The sequence below is a fragment of the Gopherus flavomarginatus genome, chromosome 1, assembly GCF_025201925.1.
Source record: "Gopherus flavomarginatus isolate rGopFla2 chromosome 1, rGopFla2.mat.asm, whole genome shotgun sequence".
Taxonomy (NCBI): domain Eukaryota; kingdom Metazoa; phylum Chordata; order Testudines; family Testudinidae; genus Gopherus; species Gopherus flavomarginatus.
In genome coordinates this window covers 262,276,726-262,301,601 of record NC_066617.1, presented here as the reverse complement: position 1 = coordinate 262,301,601, position 24,876 = coordinate 262,276,726, and the positions used below count along the sequence as shown (strand labels likewise).

The 24,876-nt window shown below is 43.0% G+C and overlaps 1 protein-coding gene across 1 annotated transcript in view; it reads right to left on the bottom strand.

Annotated features, from left to right (window-relative positions):
• COL4A1 (collagen type IV alpha 1 chain) overlaps positions 1–24,876 on the bottom strand; it is a 224,624-nt gene that overhangs the window by 3,060 nt on the left and 196,688 nt on the right. Inside the window, exons 41-50 of the mRNA XM_050946956.1 lie at positions 24,712–24,762; positions 23,657–23,842; positions 22,509–22,642; positions 15,247–15,319; positions 14,485–14,556; positions 14,006–14,134; positions 11,911–12,009; positions 6,079–6,291; positions 4,459–4,636; positions 1,101–1,215 (exon numbers count right to left, since the gene is read on the bottom strand). Coding sequence (XP_050802913.1) covers positions 1,101–1,215; positions 4,459–4,636; positions 6,079–6,291; positions 11,911–12,009; positions 14,006–14,134; positions 14,485–14,556; positions 15,247–15,319; positions 22,509–22,642; positions 23,657–23,842; positions 24,712–24,762 — 1,250 coding nt within the window. The remainder of the gene's footprint in view (positions 1–1,100; positions 1,216–4,458; positions 4,637–6,078; positions 6,292–11,910; positions 12,010–14,005; positions 14,135–14,484; positions 14,557–15,246; positions 15,320–22,508; positions 22,643–23,656; positions 23,843–24,711; positions 24,763–24,876) is intronic.

The following is a 24,876-nucleotide window of genomic DNA, read 5'->3' as shown; positions in this document are numbered from 1 at the left end:
CAAGTAAATCAACCAGATTAGAAATATCTAACTCTTTAGGCCTGGTCTACACTGGAGGGGGGCGGGATCGATCTAAGTTACACAACTTCAGCTACGTGAATAACGTAGTTGAAGTCGACATACTTAGATCTACTTACTGCGGTATCTTCAGAGTGGTAAGTCAATGGCTGACACTCTCCCATCAACTCCACCTGCGCCTCTTGCCCTGGTGGAGTACCGGAGTTGACGGGAGAGCACTCGGTAGTTGATTTATCATGTCTAGTCTAGACGCGATAAATCAACCCCCGCTGGATTGATCGCTACCCGTAGATCCAGCAGGCAATGTAGACAAGCCCTTAGTGACAGTAGGTTGTAACTCTTTTAAACCAATACTTTGCCATATGCATTTCCTCCCCTCTTTTCTGTAATGTGGTGGAGAACCTGCTGCTGCTCCTTCCTCCTGCTTTGGGATAATGAGTGGCCAGTTGGAAGCAGTGGGAGTCTGGGAAAACTGGGAGGAATGGGTTCCAGGGGCAGGATATCTTGGGCCCTGGGAGGAGCATGGTGTTGAAGGCAATCAGGGGGAGTACGGAATCCACTGGTTTTAGGGCCCACAGAACTGAATTGCCTTGCGGTACCAGAGAATGTGTCAGATAAAGTTTGGTACTGAAGCACACCAGAGACTGCACAAAAGATCAAAAATTCAATTAGACAAAGGCCCTATTCATGGAGAGATCAGGAAGAGCAGAGGCGGTGGCTCTATATTGCTCTGTGAAGGTGCGGCAACCCTGATCTGGAGGGACAATAGGAAGGTCTGTTAATTTCCATGTTCACTTAGTCCTAAAATTTTGTGCTGAAGCTGTAAACAAGGGAATGACAGTGTGTTTTGTGAGAGGAATTACTTTGCTAGAAACTAGAAAGTGAATTGTTACTAAATTATTCTCTCACATTAACTAAATAGCCAACACGTTTCTAAAGTCACCAAAAGAGCAGAGACCTCATCCTCTGACCCTTGTTTCCCTGCAGTGGCACAGACAGACAATACCTTTCTAAAGGCAGGAATATATCAAACACCAGCATAAATTATTTTTCTGATCCAGGTGATGTCCTGGTGCACTTACCATTACAAACGAGTAACCAATCCAAAGCGACATCCAGCCTTCAGGGCACGATGGTATTTGAACTGTTTGGCTGTGAACTGCAATTACCATGGCAGGAGCCTCACACACAGAGCATCTATAAAGAACATGACAGCAAGGAACTCAATGTACTTGGAACAGTAACATTTATTTCCTCTTTTTGGGAGTTATTTGCACAGCAAGTTCAGAATTTACAAGACCAACACTAGGAAAGTCAGACCTTTGGAGTCACTAATCCTACTAGTCTTCACTGGATAAAGGAAAGGAAGGGCCTTATTATTATAAACTGAATAGTTTAATACATTTACCCTTTTTTCTCTTTTAAATTTTAAATTTCAACAGCCAGCATATGTGCAATGTTATTAACACTGAAGGGAAAATGGCTAGAGAACTAGGAAGAGGTCTGGTGAGACCAGGAGCAAATAGGATCAACACATTACTTTAGCTGTAGACTTATATGACTTCTGTAGAGAACACCAGCGCTTCTTGGAGGAACTGAAGACTTCTTGGGAAGGCCAGTGAAACATTTAAAGATGAGGGTTCCATATGTATTGCCTTTAAAGGTGACTTTTATTTATGTCTGGGGTCCTTATCTCTGAATAAAGGACAACTTAGCCAACAAACTGGGACACTGGGCTTGAGAAACCAACATTCGGAGAGGTTTACAAACAAAGATTCTTTTAGTTCAGGTATGTACATTCTGCTTCTGACCTGCTGGCTCCCAAAATAAGCAGGAGGCTCAGTGACTCCTTGGTGGGTGTCTCTCTCTCTTTGCTAAGACTGCCAAACAAAGTACTAATAAATGCCAGTTATGATGCAAATGATAATCATATGGGATCCTGCTAATTAGGAATTTGACTGGGACCATTAATTCCTTGCTTGCAGCACAGCCCTAAAAATAGCCACTTTTAATTAGCACTGGCCCTTTTGGTTCAAACCAGATACCTAAGATGAACAGCTTGCTATTGCATTATCAGAGCAACAGAGAAATTAAGTATAACAAGCAGGAATAAGCTGGGTTCTGTTAAATCCACAAAAGTAAAGAAATTCAGAGTGAAGGCATCTACATTTGACATAAAAGGATTCACACACTGCCTAGAACTCCAGCACAAAAGCTACATGGTTATATTAAGAAGCACAGCAATGAAAGAGAAAAAAAACAGAATGTAAAAGGCGCCTGGTACTTGCTTTGCTTCAAGAGATTTCTGGTGCATCAATGAATGACTTTGGGACAAAGGAAGTCTCTTGAACCAGGGCAGACAAGTGACACTTTTACATCTTTTCAATTTTTCAACGCAGGATGATGATGGTTTAACAGTCTCAAATAATAAAAGAAACGAACAGACTATGAAGATAGCCTTCTGCTTTGAGATTACAGTGGCATGCACAGATATAAAAGAACATATTAAAATAATTTCACTCTACACCACCTTTCCATGGCAACTCTTGGCGCAGTAGGTTCTTTTAGAATCCAAGGTTCAAGGGAAAGCTGCAAGATCTACAAATATATATAAAGCACCACACATACTCTGTATGCATAGGATTGTGGGCAGTTTAAGGGCAAATTTCAACAGTGGTATCTTTGTTCAAGATTTTCAAGAGTGACTCAAGGGATTTTGGATACCTGACATGAACAACTTAATGGGACTTAGTTTTCAGTGGGAGACCACTCACCATTTTCTGAAAATTAGATCCTTTTTAGGCATCGTCGGTAGAGCACAAAAAAGGCAGACACCCCAAATCCCTACTCTTTCTCTTCTTTTTTTAATCTTGGTCAAAATCTGTACAATCAAATTTTGAGGCATTTTGGGTGTCAAAAAACTGGGAATTAAATACAGAAGTAATATCTGCATAAGTTGGGTCCAACTACACAATTGATACATAAAACTCCAAGTGTGGGGGGACACAAAGTTGTGTTGCCATGCAGAAGGAGTGATATTTCATTCTTATGAATCCTTTTTAAAAATTGGCCCTTAGCTTGTTCATGTTATATGAGAAACAAACAGCCATATTAAGTACTTCGATACGCTGGATACCTATGATGGGGGATATTATCTTAGAATTGTCTGGATAACTAATATACATAGACAAATGTGTCATGCTCCCGCCCTTGGAAAGCCCACCAGAGCAATTTCCACTCCCACTCATCTCCATGGTAGGGAGAGAGCACAGGAGTTGTTAGGGTGTCTACACAGCAGCTGGGAGGATGTCCCCCAATGCAAATGCTAGTGCTGTTCGAGCTAGCATACTAAAAACAGCTGTAAGGATGCAGTAGCATAAGCGGTTGGTTGAACTAGTTGCCTGAATTATATCCCACCCAACCTCCTGTGTATGTAGTTGGGCAGCTAGCCTGAGCCGCTGCCCATGCCACTGTAGCCATACTGCTATTTTTAGCATGCTAGCCTGAGCAGAGCTAGCATGTTTTTGTCTATCCAAGATGGGAAGCATCCTCCCAGCTGCTGCATAGGCATAACCTCACACTCTAGGAACAGGACGGCCTATAAAGGCCCTGCCTGACCCTTGCGTGTCATGATTATCAATTTAGTAAGATGTTGGAGCTCCTTTGTCAGATCCTAATTAAATCAGAATGGTGCAGCCCACTAAGTTCATGTGATCTCTTCTGCCTTAAGCCTTGTGCATGTTACATAAGGGCACAGTTTATGCTAGTAAATTAAAAAAAAGAAATAAGACCAAATCCACAGCTAATATAAACCGGTGCAGGTCAAATGAGCTCAATGCAACTACATCAGTTTACACTAGCTGATGAGTCAGTTCTACAAATAGTAAATGATTACTTTACAGTACCAGACCCGGCTCCTTTGCAATAATGTTTTCTTTAAACTCACCCTAGTTGTATTCGAGCACCAAAGCAATGTCCAAAACAATGCAGCATACTGCATGATAGTTAAAACAGATATTGATATATTTTCAAAAGATATTGAGCCACAAAGTACTTCTAAATAGAGCTGAGTATAAAAACAGAAATTATTTTTTCCCTTGGAATTTTGAATAAAAATCAAAATGTCTGTTTAATTCAAAATTTCCTGTTGTATTTTTTCAAAGAATCAATTCAAAATAAATATTTTTGTTTCTTATGAATTAAAATAACCTTTTTTTTGGCTTGGGATTTCTTCACTTTTTCCAGTGGAAAAGGTGTGGGGACTCAAAATATTTTCATTTTAATTCAAATCAATATGGAAAAATTCCAATCATTTAATTGAAAGTAAAATCAGGAGATTCTGAGGGATATGAAAAAAGCTTGACGAAAATTTTTTGACCAGCTCTATTTTTACTAGGTCTTCTGCATATTCATAACCAATGTGGCAAGAGCAATACTCACCTACTGATGAATGGCCTGATATTGTCACCAGTGATAGGTGCCATACTCATTGGCATGGGTTCAGGAGTAGACAGCCAGTAGGAATAGTCATTCCTTGATGCAAAGTTGCATACGTTATTGATGTTGCAGAACAAGAATGGCATAGTGCTAAATTTACGAAGACAGCTCCCTGCTGTACCTGAAATTGTAAGAAAAAGGTTAATGTGTAAAACTCTGTTCGAGCGAATATTTGGCAACGGCATATTTTAATCAGTGCAATTTTGATGACAATGCACAATGTTTAAAGTGCTAACGTGGCAACCTTGACTCTGAAACTCACTTCCTGGCTCACTCCAGCAGGATGGTGAGTGCATAAGGGAGGTTCCGATAAGAGTCTGAGACGGGAGGGAAAGCTTGTTTTGCTCCTGTATAAATCCCAGTGGCAGACCCCAATCAGACTTTTAAATATTTTTTTCCCGTCAGCTCCATGGTGGTCAAGTTTATATAATGGTCGCTTCTAGAATTGTATATTTGTTTATCAGATGCCAAAAGATACATTAAAGCAACAATCAGATCACAAACTTAAATATAAAAAGTCAGGGAATGCAAAACTTAAGGGCTTTTCAGTAACACCAGCACATTTACATTAACCAAAGATGATATTTTTGATTACTAGCTAGTAATTACCCAAACTAGCAATCAAATATATTATAAATGTGCAATGCCTTGAATGCCTGAGGTTCTCTGGTCAAAGAAGTCATTGTGTCCTCGTAGTTGGCTGACCCGCATCCTGGGCTCGGCTGTAGTTTCATTGAGTCTCTTGTCCCTAGGTCCCCTAAGGGCAGGGCTTAAATTCTCATGGAGTATTTTCCTAGGGCACCCAGGTCCCACCCCCAACTTGCTATAAAAACTCCAGGGAGGTTGAAAATATTTACCGGAGCTCTGCTCTGAACAGCTCTGGCTGAATCTAAGCCCTGCCTATGGAAGCCTCACTTGTGGGCAATCTCACTATTCCCAGCAGGTGTTCAGCTCACTCTCGGGGTCATTTCAGAGTTCAACTACAGTTCACTTGTCTCTATAGTCCCTGGAGGTGCTTTCCAGGTCCCGCCACAGGTCACTGATGGGAAGCAGCCCTTCAGGGCCCTTGTCGGTAATAAGCTTGTAATGTCAATCTTCCTCTGCCGAAAGCTGAAGGTGTGGCGAGTCGGGGGGAAGGAAAGGCTGGCCCCTGCCTCAGACTGAGCTCCCCTTGCTACTAGAGCTCATTAGCAGTCCCTAGCAGTATTCCTGCTCCCAGGCAAATTTTCCTTCTTTTCTGTGGCTTGTTTCACCTTTTAAAGCTCTCCTTCTCCAGGTGGAGCATGTTCTGCAGGTGCACCTAAGTCTTTCTACCTGTGGGATGGGGGTATGTCCTATCACGCTCCTCAGTGCATGTTTGTGCAGTGCTCGAAAAGGGTAAAGCACTAGAATAGCTATAAGTAAGTGTAATTATTATGCAGTCTGTGCTCTACATAGTGTAGTATAAGCCTACAAATAAGATAAATATTTGTTTGGTTTGTAATGAAATGAAGCTGCATTACACACTCATCAGTAATGCATGCTAACATCTTATTTGATTTGATTTATTTTATGATTTCTTACCCAAATCCTGACCATGTGCCCTTTCATTGCCTTGTACGTAAAGTAAGGAGTAGCCATAGTACATCAGTTTAGTTCCAGATGGACATTCTGGTTCTTCAATGGTTTGGCTGTGTCTGGTAACAAGGAAGCCATGAGCGACAGATGGTGTGCCTGGTGGGCCCATAGACCCTGGTAAACCCTCAGGGCCTGGTGGACCTCTGGCTCCTCGCGGACCTACAAGACAGAAAGTCACGTTTACCTCTTTTTTATTTCTAGAAGTGTTGATAGAGAGAATCCAATCTGAGCCATCAATTGAATATTTATTTTCAATGTATACAGCTACTGTATTATCGCACTCGGTTGAGCAGACTGCATACAGTGTTGATAATAACAATTTTAAATGATCAGGAAACCAATGATTACGCCTTATGTATTTGTATAGTATTTTGTATTTAACCTTGCACTAGAGTTAAACATTTTATCTGGGGAGAAAAATTACTCTGCAGTGTTCAATACTACTTTACTTTAATTTCTTAAACTCTAACACATAAAGGAAAATAATGTAGACAATGGAAGTAAATGAAACCAAAGTACTCTGAATGATTATTAAATGTCTCTAAAACTGCCTTCAGAGAAAGTGTGCCAACTTCTGATGGAGCTGAAATTAAAGCAAGGAAAGGGAACTAGAGAACTGCTGCCTGCCAGGCAATCACGGTTAAGAATTTGAACTGTCTGAAATTACAACACATATTAAATGAAAAAACAACAAAAAAATTGAGTGCAACATTAAGACTGGGGGAAATAAGCACTCAGACATCAGCAAGTTCTGTAAAATAAAGGTTTCTCTTGCACTGTTAAAATGCCCATTTTGTTCATCCATGTTGTTTACAATATACATAATACACCTCTACCCTGCTATAAAGCGGTCGTGGGGAGCCAAAAATCCCTACTGTTTTATAGCTGAAACCCTGTTATATTGGGATAGGGATGGCAGGGCTCTGGCGGTGATTTAAAGGACCCGGGACTCCCCACAGCAGCCGGAACCCCGGACCCTTTAAAGCGCCACCAGAGCCCCACTGCTACCGCGCTATACACGAACCCATGTTATATTGGGTTGCGTTATAGCGGGGTAGAGGTGTACATGGAAGTTTACATTTTCTGAGGTTAGAAGGACCAGGAGATACTAGAGGGCAGATTGTAATGGGAGCGTGTACATGGGGGGAAGAGTAGGAAGGTGGATGGAGCCTTTTCCTGTGCCAGCCCCGTGCAAGGACCAGGGAAAAAATACAGCTTTTGTGCTTGAGGATGCACAGAGACTGCCCCCCTCCTCCACTCTTAAGGGATGAGCATCACCTCAAAGGGAGCAGGGAAGTGGGCCTCTTCCTCAGGCCTGCCTCTGCCCCAGCCATCATTATGGGCTAGGTGCACTGGAAAAGCAGGCTGCACAATCCTAAAGGATTTGATTTGATTAAGATTGCAAGATCTCCAGGCTTTGTCAGTGGTACTTGTAAGATGCTTGACTCATAGCTATAGTGAAGCCTCCATTCAAATATGTCCTTTGATGTTTTTCAAAAGTTCAGGTCCTGTGGATCTCTAAGCTTTAGAGGAATAGAGCTGCAGAGGTCTCATGTGTTGTGGGGCCTGTCAAATCCTCAGTGAAGAACTAGTTTGCTGGCAGATCTTACAAGCTGCAACTTCTGATTGTGTTAATTGTCTGCCATGTTTCCCAGCACAACTTCTTTGTTGCTTCATTCAAACAGATTGACCAAAGTTTCCAAGGAGTGAAGCCTCCACAAGTTGCTAGCACCACCTCCTTCAGCATGTATTCAGCCTCTGCAATTAACAAACTTTGGGAATGGTATGAGTGCCTACTAAAAAGTACAGAGCTAAACTGCTTGCTGCACTAACAATTCATGGGCACCATGACTATCTTTAATGGCATGTTTTTGATCTCTCATCAATGTAAATAAAGTCAGTGAAGTTACACCCGTAACCTTAGGCTCTGACCAGTGCCTACTGAAGTAAAAAAAAAACAACACTCTTATTGACTTCAGTGGTTGCTGGTCAGACCGATGTGCACTGACAGAATGTTCTTCTATGCATTTGGAGTCTTGCATTTTCAAGTATTTGTAATTTTATGTATTTTTTTTTCAAATGTAGCAAATCACACACTGTTCATTATAGCCTAATCAGTCATCAAATCCAAAAGTTCATCTATTTTTGAGTAAGCCCCATGGGATAAGAAAGATGGTTCTATTTTATTTATTTTTAAAATGGAAAATGTTTCTTTATGCTCTCATGATTCAAATGGCTGAAGGGATTTTGTCTAAATTTTCTCAAACTATTCCTCTGTGGGCAGATACCTATCTCACAGAGCTGGAGGGGACCTTGAAAGGTCATTGAATCCAGTCTCCTGCCTTCCCTAGTAGGACCAAGTAGATTTTTTTCCCCCCAGATCCCTAACTGGCCCTCTCAAGGACTGAACTAACAACCCTGAGTTTAGCAAGCCAATGCTCAAACCACTGAGCTATCCTCCCCCCAAAATCATAGAATATCAGGGTTAGAAGGGATCTCAGAAGGTCATTGAGTCCAACCCACTGTTCAAAGCAGGGGCAATCCCCAAACAGATTTGTGCCCCACATCCCTAAATGGGGCCCTCAAGGATTGAACTCATAACCCTGGGTTTAGCAGGCCAATGCTCAAACCACTGATCTATCCCCCCAAGCATAAAATTTCAACTCCAAAATTTCAGAAAGTTACAGGAGTGTGAAAAAAAGGAAATTATAATGGAACTTGTTTTGCAAGATTATTATAAGAGATTCAACAAAGAGTCCTGCACTTAAAAAGAAAGAATCTCATGCACTGCTACAGACTAGGGACTGACTGGCTAAGCAGCAGTTCTGCAGAAAAGGACCTGGGGACTACAGTGGACGAGAAGCTGGATATGAGTCAGCAGTGTGCCCTCGTTGTCAAGAAGGCCAATGGCATATTGGGATGTATTAGTAGGAGCCTTGCCAGCAGATCGAGGGAAGTGATTATTCCCCTCTATCTGGCACTGGTGAGGACACATCTGGAGTACTGTGTCCAGTTTTGGTCCCCACACTATAGAAGGGATGTGGACAAATTAGAGAGAGTCCAGTGGAGGGCAACAACAATGATTAGTGGGCTGGGGCACATGATTTATGAGGAGAGGCTGAGGGGACTGGGCTTATTTAGTCTGCAGAAGAGAAGAGTGAGGGGGGATTTGATAGCAGCCTTCAATTACCTGAAGAAGATGGAGTTAGGTTGTTCTAAGTGGTGGCAGATGACAGAACATGAAGCAATGGTCTCAAGTTGCAGTGGGGAAGGTCTATGTTGGATATTAGGAAACACTATTTCACCAGAAGGGTGGTGAAGAACTGGAATAGGTTACCCAGGGAGGTGGTGGAATCTCCATCCTTAGAGGTTTTTAAGACCCGGCTTTACAAAGCCTTGGCTGGAATGATTTAGTTGGTGTTGGTCCTGATTTGAGCAGGGGATTGGACTAGATGACCTCCTGAGGTCTCTTCAAATCCTAATATTCTATGATTCTGTGATTATAGTTGTTAGAATTGCTATCATCTGTTATTTTCAGATCTATCTATCTATCGTTCTTATGTTTTTCTGAAGTGTCCTTTACCATGGATTGTAAGTAATATGCCAGGGATCAGCAACCTTTGGCATGCGGCTCGCCAGGATAAGCACCCTGGCGGGCCGGTCCCGTTTGTTTACCTGCCACGTCTGCAGGTTCGGCCGATTGCAGCTCCCCCTGGCTGCGGTTCACCGTCCCAGGCCAATGGGGGCTGCAGAAAGTGGCATGGGCCAAGGGATGTGCTGGTTGTATTGGCTTGGATCAGCAAACCGTGGCCAGTGGGAGTTGCGATTGGCCGAACCTGCGGATGTAGCATGTAAGCACCCTGGCATGCCGCGTGCCAAAGGCTGCCGATCCCTGTACTATGCTGTGTTCTTAACATACAATACTGCAAATGCTTTGTACAGATCAATCAGTTCAACTGAAACAAATACTTATCATCTCAGAGAGACAAGGTGACCTGAAAAAGAGCTCTGTGTAAGCTCAAAACCTTGCCTCTCTCACTAACGGAAGTCAGTCCAATAAAAGATATTATCTCACCTACCTTGCCTCTCTCATGCCCTGGGACCAACACAGATACAACATATTGCTTATAATCTTGTTAGTTTACTAATATTCCTCTGCACATCTTTGTTTTTATAATTTTCCAATCCAATCCAAACAATCTATTCTTTTATCATGGAGTGATTTATATAAACAAACATATTGTAGGGATTAATAAGGGTTGGTCATCCCAGGCTAGATTCTCACACTCTCTTGTATGTTCTGTAATGTTGTATGTGTGTGTCCCAATTCCCCTGCTCCAAACACTTGTCTAACTCTGCCTTTAACCCTAATTAAAGCTGTTCCTGCTGCTGCCTTCTGTGGAGAATTCCATATACGGTCTACCACCAGTGCTGCCTACTGAAGTTCTGCCTAGACTCCTTTGGGACCTGACTTTCCCCTAGTTTGGTTTATGCCTCTAACTGACAGAAAATCAGATACTCTTGTAGCTTCTATCCTTTCTATTCCCATCAGAACTGTACATACTTCATTGAGGTTTCTTCCTTCCCAGGACTGCCCGGGCGGGGGGGGGGAGAGCAAGTGGGGGAATTTGCCCCAGGCCCCACAGGGCCCCCCACGAAAATATAGTATTCTATAGTATTGCAACTTTTTTTTTTTATGGAAAGGGTCCCTGAAATTGCTTTGTCCCAGGCCCCCTGAATGCTCTAGGCAGCCCTGTTCCTTTCCAAAGAATAGAGGCCTAGTCTCTCTGCCTTGCTGTAGAACTAAATTCAGCAAATAACTGAATCATTCTGGCTATCCTCTGCAGTACCTTTTCCATCTCTGTAACACCACTTTTATAATAAGACAACCAGAATTGAGCACAGTGTTCCTAATGGTGACCTAATTCATCACCTTCTTGTGCAGTGATTTTCTCATTTATTCAAAATCTCTGTTTCTTTCTTTGCTTTTAAAAGTGCTGCTAAACATCAGGCTTAAACTTTTAGAGATCCTTCCAATGTAACCCAAAATAAAAATACTCTTTCAGGTCCTATTTAGGTTAAAAAAAATCAATTAAATCAAAGTACCGTATTAACTTCTGTTTCATTAAAACTAGGCAGAGATCTTAAATTCTCAATTCCTGATCACCAGGCTATCACTTTGAGGACTATGAATAACACATTCTTTTGAATATATTGTTATCTTGAAGATATTTCTAGATTATGAACATTTCCTTTCTGAGTCATCTCTTTTCTAGATTAAGCCATGTAAAATAAGACGCTTGACACTCAATAAAGGTATTATAAAATTCCACAGGTAATCTCTCCAAATCCAGAGTCTTTGCATTATTAATAATTGCATCTAACACATCTTCTCCTGCAGTTGTAACTGGTAGCTCAACCCTAACAGAAAGGTGGAGGTTTTGAACCTGTACATCTTTTATTCACTGTAGCTGTATTTTCTTTATCTGGTATCTAATCTACCCCATCTTTTATAAGGACTGGGGCAAATAACACATGGCCATTTCATTCTATGTGAAATAGCCTTATCTGTCACTAAATTACATCAAAAAATCTCTTGGAGGTGCCAGAAAATCCTTCAACGACCATGTACTTTTAAATGCTACATGTGTTTTTGTTATGTGTCTTTGCTTCTTGTGCCATCTTTATCCAACTGCTAACCTTATTTTTCTTAATAAGCAATCTTTTATAGTCCCTTTCTAATGAAGAACAGAGTCTTTAAAGAATACACAGACCTACCTGGAGGACCAGAAGGACCAGGTTCTCCTTTCTGACCAGGTTGACCATCAAATCCTGGAATGCCAGATTGCCCAGGTATACCCTCAGGTCCTGTCACTCCTGTTGAAATATAAGAAATAATTACAATTGGATCATAGAGACATACTTGTTCTTGTTTTTTGGATTATAGGGTGGCAGTACAGAAATAGCACATGCCCAGTCCCTACAGGTAAATGCCAGTACTCAGAGCAGGTAGGTCAGGGTGCCTGCTGGGGGAAGGGTGTTGAGGGGTGTGGGATGGGAGAAGATCAAAATATAGCCACTGGAGGTGCACATCTGTAGCAACCGATTTCCTGCTAGCATTTGTCCAGACAGTGAGGACGACGCACAGGCTTTTCTCCTCATTCTATGACAGCAGGAGTACAAGGCCGAATGAGCTTCAAATACAAGCCCATAAAGAGAGCCAAAAGTCAGTAACAAGTTGTGGGAAATTCACAGCCCTGCTAGGTCTTTGCCAGATTGGTTTTGGCTTTACTCGTTAGTTCAGTGCTTTATTTTATAGCTGTTTGAGTGTGTTTTCACTCTCATTTAGACTGCTGTATGTAGGGGATGCAGTTTAACAATACTAGCACCAAACTGGTACTTCCACTCTGCTCCAGATATTTCAGTTACACTTGTTCTTCTGCAGATACTATATACTGCAGTGTGACATTAAGGCTTTGAGATAACTACTGGAGCATGGCTACAGACTCCCTTTGGCCAAAGCCATATTCTAATTGGACAGTGAAGCCATTTGGATGATTTCACAGCCATTTAACCAACTCACAATAGTGAACGGCTATGACCTCAAGAAGAATCATCATGCCCTTTATGTTAAATAGATAATGCAAAAAGACAAATTGTCTTTCACCTTATTTCCCCATCACCTCCATATAAAATAATGGAGAGCAGGGAGAAGGAGTTTCTCCTTTAAAATGTTACTGATTTTGGAACCCTTCTGAACTTCCTATTCTCCCCCTTGCCAATCCAAAATGCTACTGGCCCTCGCCCACTTATGCCAGCCCTCTACTTTCCTGACCCCTCACCCGCTTTCTCCCTGCTTCTCTTAATCTCTTAAAAAAATGTAAACTTTCCAGTTTAAGTGTTTTATGTAAGTTTCATGCTAAATACTGCTCAGTTCCACAGAGATGCTGGGCTAAGAGAGGAAGTGGGGACTCCTTGTTGAAGACCTGCTTTTGGCATTCCTGTAGCATAGTGGTTCTCAAACTTTTTTTTTCGCAGACCACTTGAAAATTACTGAGGGTCTCGGAGGACCACTTAATGATCTTTCCAAATGTTGTTTTTACCATTAGCTAACTATTGTAAAGCGCTTTGGATAAAAGCACTATATAAAAAAACCTTAATAATAATTAAGGTTTTTTTGTTCTACAAATAAACAACACAACTCATATTTTAATATCAATAGTCTTACCTTTCTAATGCAATCGATGTGCCCTCTCTCCCCGGCCGCGGCACCCCCAAGTTGGGGCTGGGAAGGAATGGGGTCTCTCCCCTGCCACAGCAGCCACGGAGCTGAGGCTGGGAAGGAGGGCCATCTCTCCCTGGCAGGCATAGCTCTGGAGCTGGGGAAAGTCTCCTCTTTCTCTGGCCGCCGCAGCCCTGCACATCCCAAATTCCTCCCACCCCCTCTTCTCACCCTACTGCCCCCTCCCACCTACCCCCTATTCCTCTCAAGACCACCACCTCACCTTACATGTGCATCTTCTCCAGGTCCAGACACCTAATTAGTGGAGCCACGTGGCTCCATTGCTTAGGTGGGTGGGCCTTCACTCTCTCGTGTGCAGCCACCCAGGCACACATCTTAGAGGGAACTATCTGTGGACCACCTGAATGGAGCTCGCGGAACACTGGTGGTCCACAGACCACAGTTTGAGAACCTCTGTTGTACTGGGACTTCAAAGAGAAGCATCACTTTCCTATAGACAGCCACTACAGACATGACTGGAGAAGCAGCTGGACAGAGCTTAATTTATGCCAATAGCCTGTTAACGCTCAGCCTGTCATAGCTTCCTTTTACATTATGCACCACCTATATGCAACTTTAAGACCCTCTCACCTTGTTGTCCTTTTGGACCTGGAAGTCCAGGGAGCCCTTTTAGTCCAGCTGGTCCGACAGGGCCAGGTAAACCTGGTTCCCCTTTAAGAAGCTGATATGGACCTGGAGGACCTGGTGGACCTTGTAAACCTGTCAAAAGTGATGAAGCAAATACAAAAGAAAGTGTTTGTTATCAGACAATGTAAATAATTAATAATTTTGTGCATTAGCACCCAACGGTCACAATAAGGATTGGGCCCATTGTGCTAGGCTCTCTACAAATATTTTGGAATAGAAACCTAGTTCTAAGAGTGAAGAGCTTACAGTTAATTGTAAATTATCTTTACAGTCTGCACACTTTGAGGCTGAGAGTCTATTAACTCACTTGTACATTCTGGGTTTTTTTTTATGTTGTACAAAATGCAAAGGGTGATATAATGCCACTTTAGGTAAAAAAATACCTATTTTAAAATTCTGAAAAATACATAAGCTTACCATACCTTTAGAGCCAGGAAACCCTTGGTCACCTTGTTCTCCTTTGAGACCTGGGAAGCCAGAAGATCCTTTTGGACCTGAAGTCAAATGTACATGAAAATTTAAGTCATTAATTCTTGTTTTAAAACTGTGTGTGCTGAATAATGGATCCAATCCTGCAAATGCCTAGACACGTGAGGAAATTTACCCACATGAGCAGTTCCTTTGATTTCTAATGTTTGCAGGAAAAGGGCATATGAAGTGATGACATAAAACTGCCATCAATATTCAATTAAAAGATAACTGAAGACAAATTCACAGTCAGGTTTCTAAATTCAGATACATTTTAAATGTATTGACAGCTGCATTCTTTCGTACACTTAAAATTTTAATAAACATAATAATGATAGTGGAAGTGATAGAAAAGGTTTGTCTACTTGCAAGCAGCCTCAAGTTTAGCACGTCACACCACATCTCAAAGAAACCCCGACTATTCTTAAAACATAGACATTGATTTTTCATTCTTCTTCAAAAAACAAACATGAATTGTACAATCTACAGAACAAGGAAAGGGAAAAAATTACTGACAAATTCATGTTGTCCTTGTTCTGGCTTCTGAAGTAGCTTCAAAGTTAAGGCTACGGTATTTGTGAGATGCTAGATTAACATTCATTGAATGTTTTCTTTTGGTAAAGGGGGAGTGGGAGAAGCACATTCTTCCTCTACCTTACATGAAGTTAGAGAACAATAAGTTTGTACCTGTACACAAATTACGTATTTCTCCTCACCTTGAAACCCGGGAACTCCTGGAGGTCCCATATCACCCTTTTGACCAATACTTCCTGGTAAACCAGCACTACCCTGTATAAGAAGAAGCCAGACATGAGTTATCCTATATTGCTATGAAACACCTCTCAAATAATCATGTGATTTTGGAAAGCTGTAAAAAACACTCAAGTCAATAATTTCTAAACTCAGAGACAAGCTGTTCGATCCAAAGATGGTCCTTCTCTAATGTTACGTTGCTCAAATGAGAAGGCTTTGTTCAGAAACAAAGGCTTGTGGTAAGCAGGCAGAGCAGCCTGCGTGATGATCTGTGCTATGCTATGCTTTATCTTGGGAACACTCTGGGACAAAATAAGGTGGGTCAATAAAAGTTTAACTAATCAAATGGCCTTGAGTCTTAGGAAATGACACCATGAAAAAATATTAGAAAGGAGACAAGTATCACTAAACAGAGTACTCACTCAGAGTATCCTAGACTCAGGGGACTGGCCTCAGATGACCCCAGTGAGAAGATATAATATTTCAGTTCAGAGAAAGGATTAGTACATATATGGAATCAGATGAAAGTTACTCATTAGCCTCAAGTTCCCTTGCAGAGGACTTGGTCTTTTCAGCAGTGCTGATCTGGTCTAGGGGCGAAGAAGTTTAACACACAAGGCCTGATTTTCCTTTCACATACACTGCTCTAAATGAACTACTCCAGTGAAATTGGTTATACCAGTTTTACAATAGTCTAAGACCATGTCTACACTACAAACTTTGGTCAACATAAGTTACATCAACAGACAACTGCTAAAGTTAGTGTATCGCTCATGCTTGTGCACACTGGGCTGCTTACATTGGCGCTGCATGCACTCACCAGGAATACTTATGTCGATGCAAAGTGTGGTGCATTATGAGTCGGTATCCCAGTGTGCCACGTGCTGCCATCTGGCACATTGCCTTCTGGGAAGTTTTTGCAATGTGTTGTGCCATATAAATATCCTCACCTAGGATCTCTGGGAGCTAGGAGTCAAGTTCCCAGCATGCAACTTTCTTCATATCCCATAATTATGTGGTTGTTTTTTTTAAGATCCCACAAACCATATGGCACTGTTTGGTATTTGCTATCTCTGACAGAAGCATGGATCGCCATACCTCTGTACCATTCTCATGAGTGTTGCAAATACAAGCTGCATGATTCTTTGGTACTATCAGAGCCGCAAGAAGAACTATAACAACAGGAGACATGACAATTTCTTTGAGGACAAGTTGTTGAGGGACACAGTGAAAATCAAAGTCATTGGTGGTATTCATGGAGCAACTGCCAATGGTGGAGCACAGCTTCTGGGCTAGAGAAATGAGCACTGACTGGTGGGATTGCACCATAATGCAGATTTCGGACATCAAGCAGTGGCTGCAGAACTTTCGGACGTGCAAATCTACATTTCCGGATTTGTGTTCCGAGCTTGCACCATTCCTCCAGCACATGGACACCAAAATAAGAGTGAGAGTGTTGACAGTTGAGAAGTGAGTGGCGGTCACACTCTGGAAGCTTACATTTCTGGATTGCTGCCAGTCAGTGGGAAATCATTTTGGAGCTGGAAAATCCATAGTAGAGGCTGTTGTCATGAAAGTGTGTAAGGCCATTCATTATCTTCTGTTATGCAGGACTGTGATTCTTGAAATGGGCAGGACATAGTAGATGGATTTGCAGCAATCAGGTTCCCAGATTGTGGTGAGGCAATAGACAGCATGCATATCCCTATTTTGGCACCGGCCCACCTTGCCACAGAGTACATCAACAGAAATGGCGACTTATCTATGGTTATGCAAGCATCGGTGGATCACTGGGGATGCTTCACCAACATCAATGAGGGCTGATCAGGGAAGGTTCATGACAGTAGAGTCTTTCAGAACACATGACTTTCCAAAAGCTGCAAGTAGGGACATTCTTTCCTGACCCCCGAATTGCCAGTGGTGATGTTGAAATATCAATAGTGATTCTTGCTCCCTTGGCTTATGAAGCTGTACACTGTCCACTTTGACAGCACCAAGGAAAGATTCAACTACCAGCTCAGCAGGTGCAAAATGACAGATGAAGCATGACAAAATGCATTTGGTAGATTGGATCTCAGTGAAGAAAATAGCTGAATGGTTATAGCTGCCTGTTGTCTGCTGCATTATCTATATGAGGCAAAGGGGGCAGGGGAGTTGCCGCCAGGGTAGAGGAGATGTCTGCTGACTCTGAACAGCCAAACACAAGGGCCATTACAAGACCTCAGTGTGGAGTTATGTGGTTACAGGCAGGGCCGGCTTTAGGAAGTGCGGGGCCCAATTTGAACATTTTCGGTGGGGCCCTGGCAGGGATGACTACAAAAAAAAAACGAAAAAAAAGACTTTAATTTCTCCGCAACTGTTCCCTATAAAAAGTTCTGATTTAAGAGATGTGCCACAGTGTGTATTTTTTGTTCCAGTAGGGTTACCATACGTCTGTATTTTCCGGATAGCGATTTAAGAACCAAAAAGCCTGACATGTCTGGGAAAATACAGATGTATGTTAACCCTACCTAAAGTTCTTTTTTAAAAGATGGGCCTGAACTAGAAATGAGCTCCATTTCACATGTGTGGGTCCCCACCACTCCCTGGGGGTGTGCTAGGGTGACCAGATGTCTGATTTTATAGGGACAGTCCCGAATTTTGGGTTTTTTTCTTATATAGGATCCTATTACCCTCCATCCCCATTCCGATTTTTCACACTTGCTGTCTGGTCACCCTGGGTGTGCACATGTGTGGGTCCCAGCTGCTCCCTGTCCCCCTCATTGATGCAGGTGTGCAGTGTTACTGCCCTGGGAACCGCAGGGCACCAGTGGACATGGGGCTGGCTGGAGGCAGGGCAGGGGCTGACTGGAGGTAGGGTCTGGCTGCAGGCTGGGAAAGGGGTGCGCGGTTGTCTGGAGACAGGGGCTGGTGTGGGGCTGGAGGCAGGGCAGGGGGTGCGGGGCTGGCTGGAGACAGGGGCTGGCTGCAGGCAGGGACTGGTATGGGCAGGGGGTACAGCAGGGGCTGTCTGCGGGCAGGGGGTGCAGGTACAGCCCACCCTGTACAGTGAGTGCCCCCTCCTCCGCCCTCCCCAACTGGGGTAGCAGCAGCAGCCTGGGACTCGAGGGCTATTTAAAGGGCCCGGGGCTCCCCTGCTTCCACCACTCCGGCCCTGTAAATAGCCGAGGTAACCCTGGGGAAGTGGCGGGGCTCTGATGGCTATTTAAAGGACTGGGGCAGCAGAGGCAGCTGGAGCCCCAGCCCTTTAAATAGCCCTTGGAGCCCCCCACTACCTCAGGGCTCTGGGGCTATTTAAAGGGCCCGGGGCTCCCCTGCTTCTACCACCCCAGCCCTTTAAATAACCGAGAGAGCCCTGGGGAAGGGGCAGGGCTCTGGGGGCTATTTAAAGGACTGGGGCAGCAGAGGCAGCTGGAGCCCCCCGCTACCCCAGGGCTCTGGGGGCTATTTAAAGGGCCCAGGCTCCCCTGCTTCCACTGCCCCAGCCCTTTAAATAGCCAAGGGAGCCCTGGGGAAGGGGTAGGGCTCTGGGGGCTATTTAAAGGACTGGGGCGGCAGAGGCAGCTGGAGCCCCCCGCTACCCCAGTGCTCTTAGGGCTATTTAAAGGGCCCGGGCTCCCCTGCTTCCACTGCCCCAGCCCTTTAAATAGCCAAGGGAGCCCTGGGGAAGCTGTGGGGCTCCAGGGGCTATTTAAAGGGCTGGGGCGGTAGAAGCAACGGGAGCCCCAGACTTTTTAAATAGCCCCCAGAGCCTCACAGCCCTACCCCAAGGCTCCAGCAGTGGGGCTCTGGTGGCAATTTAAAGGGCCTGGGGCTCCAGCCCCTGCTGGGAGCCCCAGGCCCTTTAAATTGCCCCCTGGGGAAGCCAGGCCACCCTGGTACAGTGCACCAGCTCTTGCCGGTACGCTGTACGGGGCTTGGGTGCGGGGCCTGATTCAGGGGAATTGGCTGAATTGGCCTAAAGCCGGCCCTGGTTACAGGAGGCTTTGAAAGAGCATTTCCATGGTCAGGCGCAGTAATGTGCTGTGCTTGACTGTGCTCTGGCCCTGAAGAGTTGTGAGCTGTTAGGAACTGTGCTTGGTGTACATTTATACATAGAACTCTTTTTGTCTTATAATGAACCTATGAATTATTCTGTTTTATTGCACATTTATAACTATTACACTGCCTTTCACTGAAACTATGAATTATGCAGTGCTTGTTGTACATTTACACCTATGACTAGGTGTTTCCTTGAATCTATGACCTCTGCGGTACTGTACACTTACAAGTTCTAGGAGCTTTGCATCCTGCCACACATTCTGCAGTATGTGGTGTGAACCATAACAATGAATTTATTTTCAAAATATAGACCTGCATTCACTGACAAAAGCTGTGAAATGAAATAATGTGAAGGAAAAGGAACAATAAAATACAAACTTCCAACATAAATTAGCTGAACGCAACTTTAAATTTAGAAAGGCAGCAAGCAGTTCTGTCCATTTCAGTGCAGAAATGCAGTCCATTTTGGATACATACACCAACTGTGCCTTTTGTAGGTCATGGATGTGAAGATGTGGTTGTTCTTACTGTCCCCTGGCATGGAGTGGTAGGGCTAGGGATGAGATCCATGGTTCCAAGAGGATTTTTGACGGGCGCAGGGAGCTGCCACCATGGACTTCTCCAGGGACTGTGAAGGGTGGCAAGTTTGTGATTGTTGGTCAGCTGGGGTCAGCAGCATTTGTGTTAGCTGCCAGAGAAGCCTCATTATGTCCTGGTGCATCTCTCTTTCTTTTTCCTGAAGAGATTCTTTGGTCTTTCTCCACATTCTCCTGTCCTCTCTATCCCTCTCCATGCTGTCTGCCATGTTGGCCCACCAGACCCTTTGTTCACAGTCCAGTGCAGTACTGGTTTGCAAGATCTCACAGAACATATCATCCCTCATCCTCTTCTTTCCCCTCTTCAATAGGGTCTGGCATTCCCCAGGTGTGAAGGGTCACTCTTCAAGGCTGCAACAGCAGCAGCTCCAGATAAAATGGAAATATGCATAACTGTATGCACAGTCACAATGGAAAGTGAAAGATAAGCTTCAAAACTCCCTTCCCTCATTCTCATAAAAATTTGTAATATGACATACTTATTGCTACTTCAGCTGCGGCACGCCTCTGCACAGCACTATTCTCCCACCCCAGCCATGGTGAGTATTGTCAGTGAGAGGCCAGGTGCAGGGAAAAGGAGGAGGGTATTAACATTTTTTGGTTGCATAAAACAATATGGTTCCTATTTCAATGGGTACAAGTACAGGGCAACAGCACTGAGTGCTGGCACTATTTTTCACAGGTGGTGGTGATTTTAGCTGATATCTTACTCCTGAGTGTCACAGAGACACAGAAAACACAGCCTTTGCAGGAATCCCAAAGCCACCCCAGACCGCATGCCACTAGCCTGCTTACTACAATGGTGCCTGCCAAAATCATCGCTGAGCAGTGTGGAAAAGTGTCCTACTACTGAAGAAGAAATAAGATGGACATCCCTAGAAACCTTCAGGAGAGAACTGCAGAATAACTCTATGAAAGTTTCATCAAGATCTCTCAGGAGGACACAAAGGACATTCCTAGGTATATCAACAACCTGCTCCGCAGGGCCTCCAACACCTAATCCTATAGGGGAATGAAAAGAAGATAACAAATCTACCTCCGTTTGTTGTACTACTACCTCTTCTCAGATAAGTAAAATAATGAAAAGTCGATACATGTCTTTAGTAACTTGGGATGGACCAGGCACCATCTTTACATTTAAACATTAAAAGGGAAAATGCATGCACTCACTTTTCCAAGATTCCATGTCTTCCACTGAGCTCGCCCATGCCTGGCTAGTGGGACTGGGTAAGCTGCAGCAGAGTCTCTACAGGTCCTGGCTCATGGCATAGCCAGATTGCCCCGCCCCACCGCATCTCCCTCCCTCCTCCTCACTGTTCATGTCAGAAGTCTACATCTCTGAGGTATCCACAGTGGTCTGCAGGGTGCTGGTGGGGTTACTGCCAAGTACTGTTAGTTAGGGACCGGGCACCATCCCCCATTGCCCAGGGGTCTCTTTGTTAGGGGTGCTGGGCACCCAGAGGTCCCCCGTCCCATTGGCCAGGGGTCTCTCTGTTGGGACACTAGACAGTGTCTGTGACAAAGTGGAAATTTTCTGTAACATTTTTATAATTCCTAGGCGAGCCTCAGTTTTCCTCTCAACTTTGTGCTGTGACCAGGGGGAGTGAAAAGGGTTATGCAGTGCAGCAGAGAGTTGGCAGCTATGGCGGGCTGCAAGAAATAACTCCACAGGCCGTATGTTTGAGACCCCTGGTGAAGATCATCATCACTGTTACTGATCACATAAGGAATAGTTACAGGAGTTAAATTTTATTAAAACCTCCCTTCGCATTACAGTGTTAAAAAAGTGAATACATTGACTTTTAATAGCATACTACAGTACTCTTCATTTTTTTCATTTTTGACTACACTTTTGTACCGTTGTATGAAAAGGTTTCAGCGATGCGGCCCTCTGGCCAATGTACTAGTCCCCATGTGGCCCTCGTGGTAATTTGAATTTCAGATCCCTGGTATAGAGCCTTGTAGATTTTAGTGGACAGAGATTTTCACCTCATTCTTTCTAGTAGGTGGAGATGCACAGCAGTATTGAAGGGATTTTTTAGGAGCTGGGAGAAGAGGACTGATATATGACAAAAATGTATTTATATCTTTACTTGTTTCAATTTCTACATCAACAGCTATAGTTCATCATTGACAGAACAGAAAGCACACTTACTTTATTCGAAAGGTTTCATATCTTATCCAAATAGCTCAGATATTTTCAGTATGCAATTTATTGTGAAATATGCAATCTTTAAAATGGAGTATAAATTATTTTGCAACTCATTGATGATCTGTAGCCACACTGTACCATTAATACACTGTAAACTATATGCTGGTTGTCTGTATGGTGTTATTTTCTGCCTACAAAGTTCTAATAAGTTCATTAGCTCATTGTTAGGCAGCCCTTAAAACAGAGAATTGAAATGTTTTGAAACAGACTTTACACAGTCAGCAGAGAGTCTGAAAGCATTCTGGATATAAAGTATTATTAGTTTGAAAAAGAAATATCTTTGATTAATACATCCATTAATTGGAAGAACTAAAATGACCACTATGTGCTACTGAGATACACTGGAGAAATCACTAAGGGAGTTAAAGTAACTTACAGGGATGCCTTGGAATCCCGGATCACCTTTGATTCCAAGTCTTCCAGGTGCTCCAGGCCAGCCCGTGTTTCCTTTTTCTCCTTTGGCTCCTTCCAGGCCCGGAGATCCTGGTGGTCCCATTGGACCTGGTACACCTACAATGGAGGGATGGGCAAAAGTTTCTTGGCAAATTTGTTTTCTATAAGACATCAGTATTTGGATTAGGACCAGATGGTTCAAGTTAAAGGTGGGCAAGATCAAAGTAAAGCTGGTAAGGAGCAGGAATGCTTCAACAGCTAGCTAGGTCATGGACCTACTTATCCAATGGTTCAGTTTCCAGTTCTAATAGTTTCAGAGCTTTAGAGTCCTGCTGAGCTCACCACTGCTACTGGAGAAGCAGGCTGAAAAAGGATCAAGAAATACCTTATTTCTCCTTAGGCTATATGAAGCTAGGAGATTTCACATTTTCTCTGGACAAGGATCTGCAATAGTGACCCACATATTAATCTTCTCCAAACTGAATTACTGTAATTCATTGTATCTGGGGCAGAAAAAGAAGCAATGCAGAGGCTACTGCTCATGCAGAACTTGGCAATCCATGGTGCTATGGGCTAATCACTCCTGTGTTCCACACTCGCCATTGGCTTCTAATCCATTTCCACTGCCAACTCAAGGCCTTATCCCCAATTTTTAAATACATCATCAGGCTGGGACCCAGCAGCATCAGCTATGGTATGTCCATCTATGGCTTTCCAAAGGCGACTGCATTCTCTCGTACAAAGCCACTAATAAAACCCTAGATGAAGCACGTCGGAGTTGCAGATAAAGTGCTCTGGGTCAAGGGGGTTCACGGATGGAATGAGTTAAGAGGAGAGATTTAACTACCCCAAAGACAGATCAGTTTTAGGATACACTGCAAATCTGTCCATTGGGAGAATGCTTTTCCAGGACAACTAGAAAGATTTCAATTTATATTAAAGAAAAAATCTATAAAAGGGTAAGAAACATAATAAAGACTTTAATACAAAACAATATGAAATTATATTATTAATAGAAAGGAGATATTACTAATATCTTTAGTACCGACTAGTAATAAAAATAAATAATAAACTCGTATCATCACCATAAATATTAGATATTTTACAGTTCATAGATTTTTAATAACTTACCTGAAAGTCCAGGTTGACCTGGGGGTCCTCTGTCTCCTTTAGGACCTTCCATTGATCTCCCTGGTGGTCCGGGAGTGCCTGGTTGGCCTGGAGGACCTTGTGGACCAACAAATCCTGCTTCTCCTTTTGAGCCAGGAATCCCCGGGCTTCCTGGGGATCCTGGAAAACCCACATCGCCTTTTGCACCTAAGATTTAAAACAGCCCCCAGAGTAGTTAGACAAAGTATGATATCATTGCATCATTATGGGCTGATAAATATTTACCATAGAAATAAAGGTTATCTTCCTTTAGACATTTGGATTACAATGAAATTCTTTTAGGAAATTTCATTATTCTCTACCAGATCTTCATGAAACAGGTAAAAGAAATGGTCAGTTTAACTGAAGGGTCTGGCTAGCTAAATTGCTTGTGGCTTATTGCTCACCCACTTCCACCACCTTCATCCACTGCACTCACACCTAAACCTTCTTATGAGCTAAATCCTAAAATCCTTAATCAGCCACAATTCCACTGGTGTCTATGCAATGGAAGTTTTGCTTGGGTAAGGATAACAGGGTTTAGTTCAGAAGAAGAGGATAGATTTACCAAGATCGACATTTAAAACATATGACTTTTTTTCCAAGTTTGTATAAATAGGTAATTTAAAGCTTATTTTAAAACTTTCATTGCTCACTCAATGTATTTTATTGGCTAGTGAAAATATGTACAATAAAATTAAATAACATGGTAAAAGAAAGGAAAAATAGCTAGACTTTGATTTTTACAAAATTAGTATGGAAACAGAAGGACTTCAAATGCAAAAGCACTCCACGCAATACAAATAAAGGAGTTCTCACCACAACACAGCTTGCAGTAAATTCCACACTAAGAATATTTACCTATTCAGGGCATATCTAATCGATGTCTAAGATGCTGCTACTATAACAAAAATTAATAATTGACACCTCAAGTTTTTGCTTCCAGATTTAAATAGTGGAGTACATAAGAGAATGCAGTTGCACATGTGTTTGAACTACAGAATTAAGTTTTAAAAACTTATTTTATTTTATATTACCTTTATCTCCTTTTGCACCAGGAAATCCTGGAAGCCCTCTACCTGGAATACCTACAAGTGACAGCAGTAAAAGTAAGACAAGACAGTAGTTACATTTAATGCATAATTAATATTTATTACAAAAACAGACACCAGCACTTGGAAGTGAATGGTTTATGCACAAGG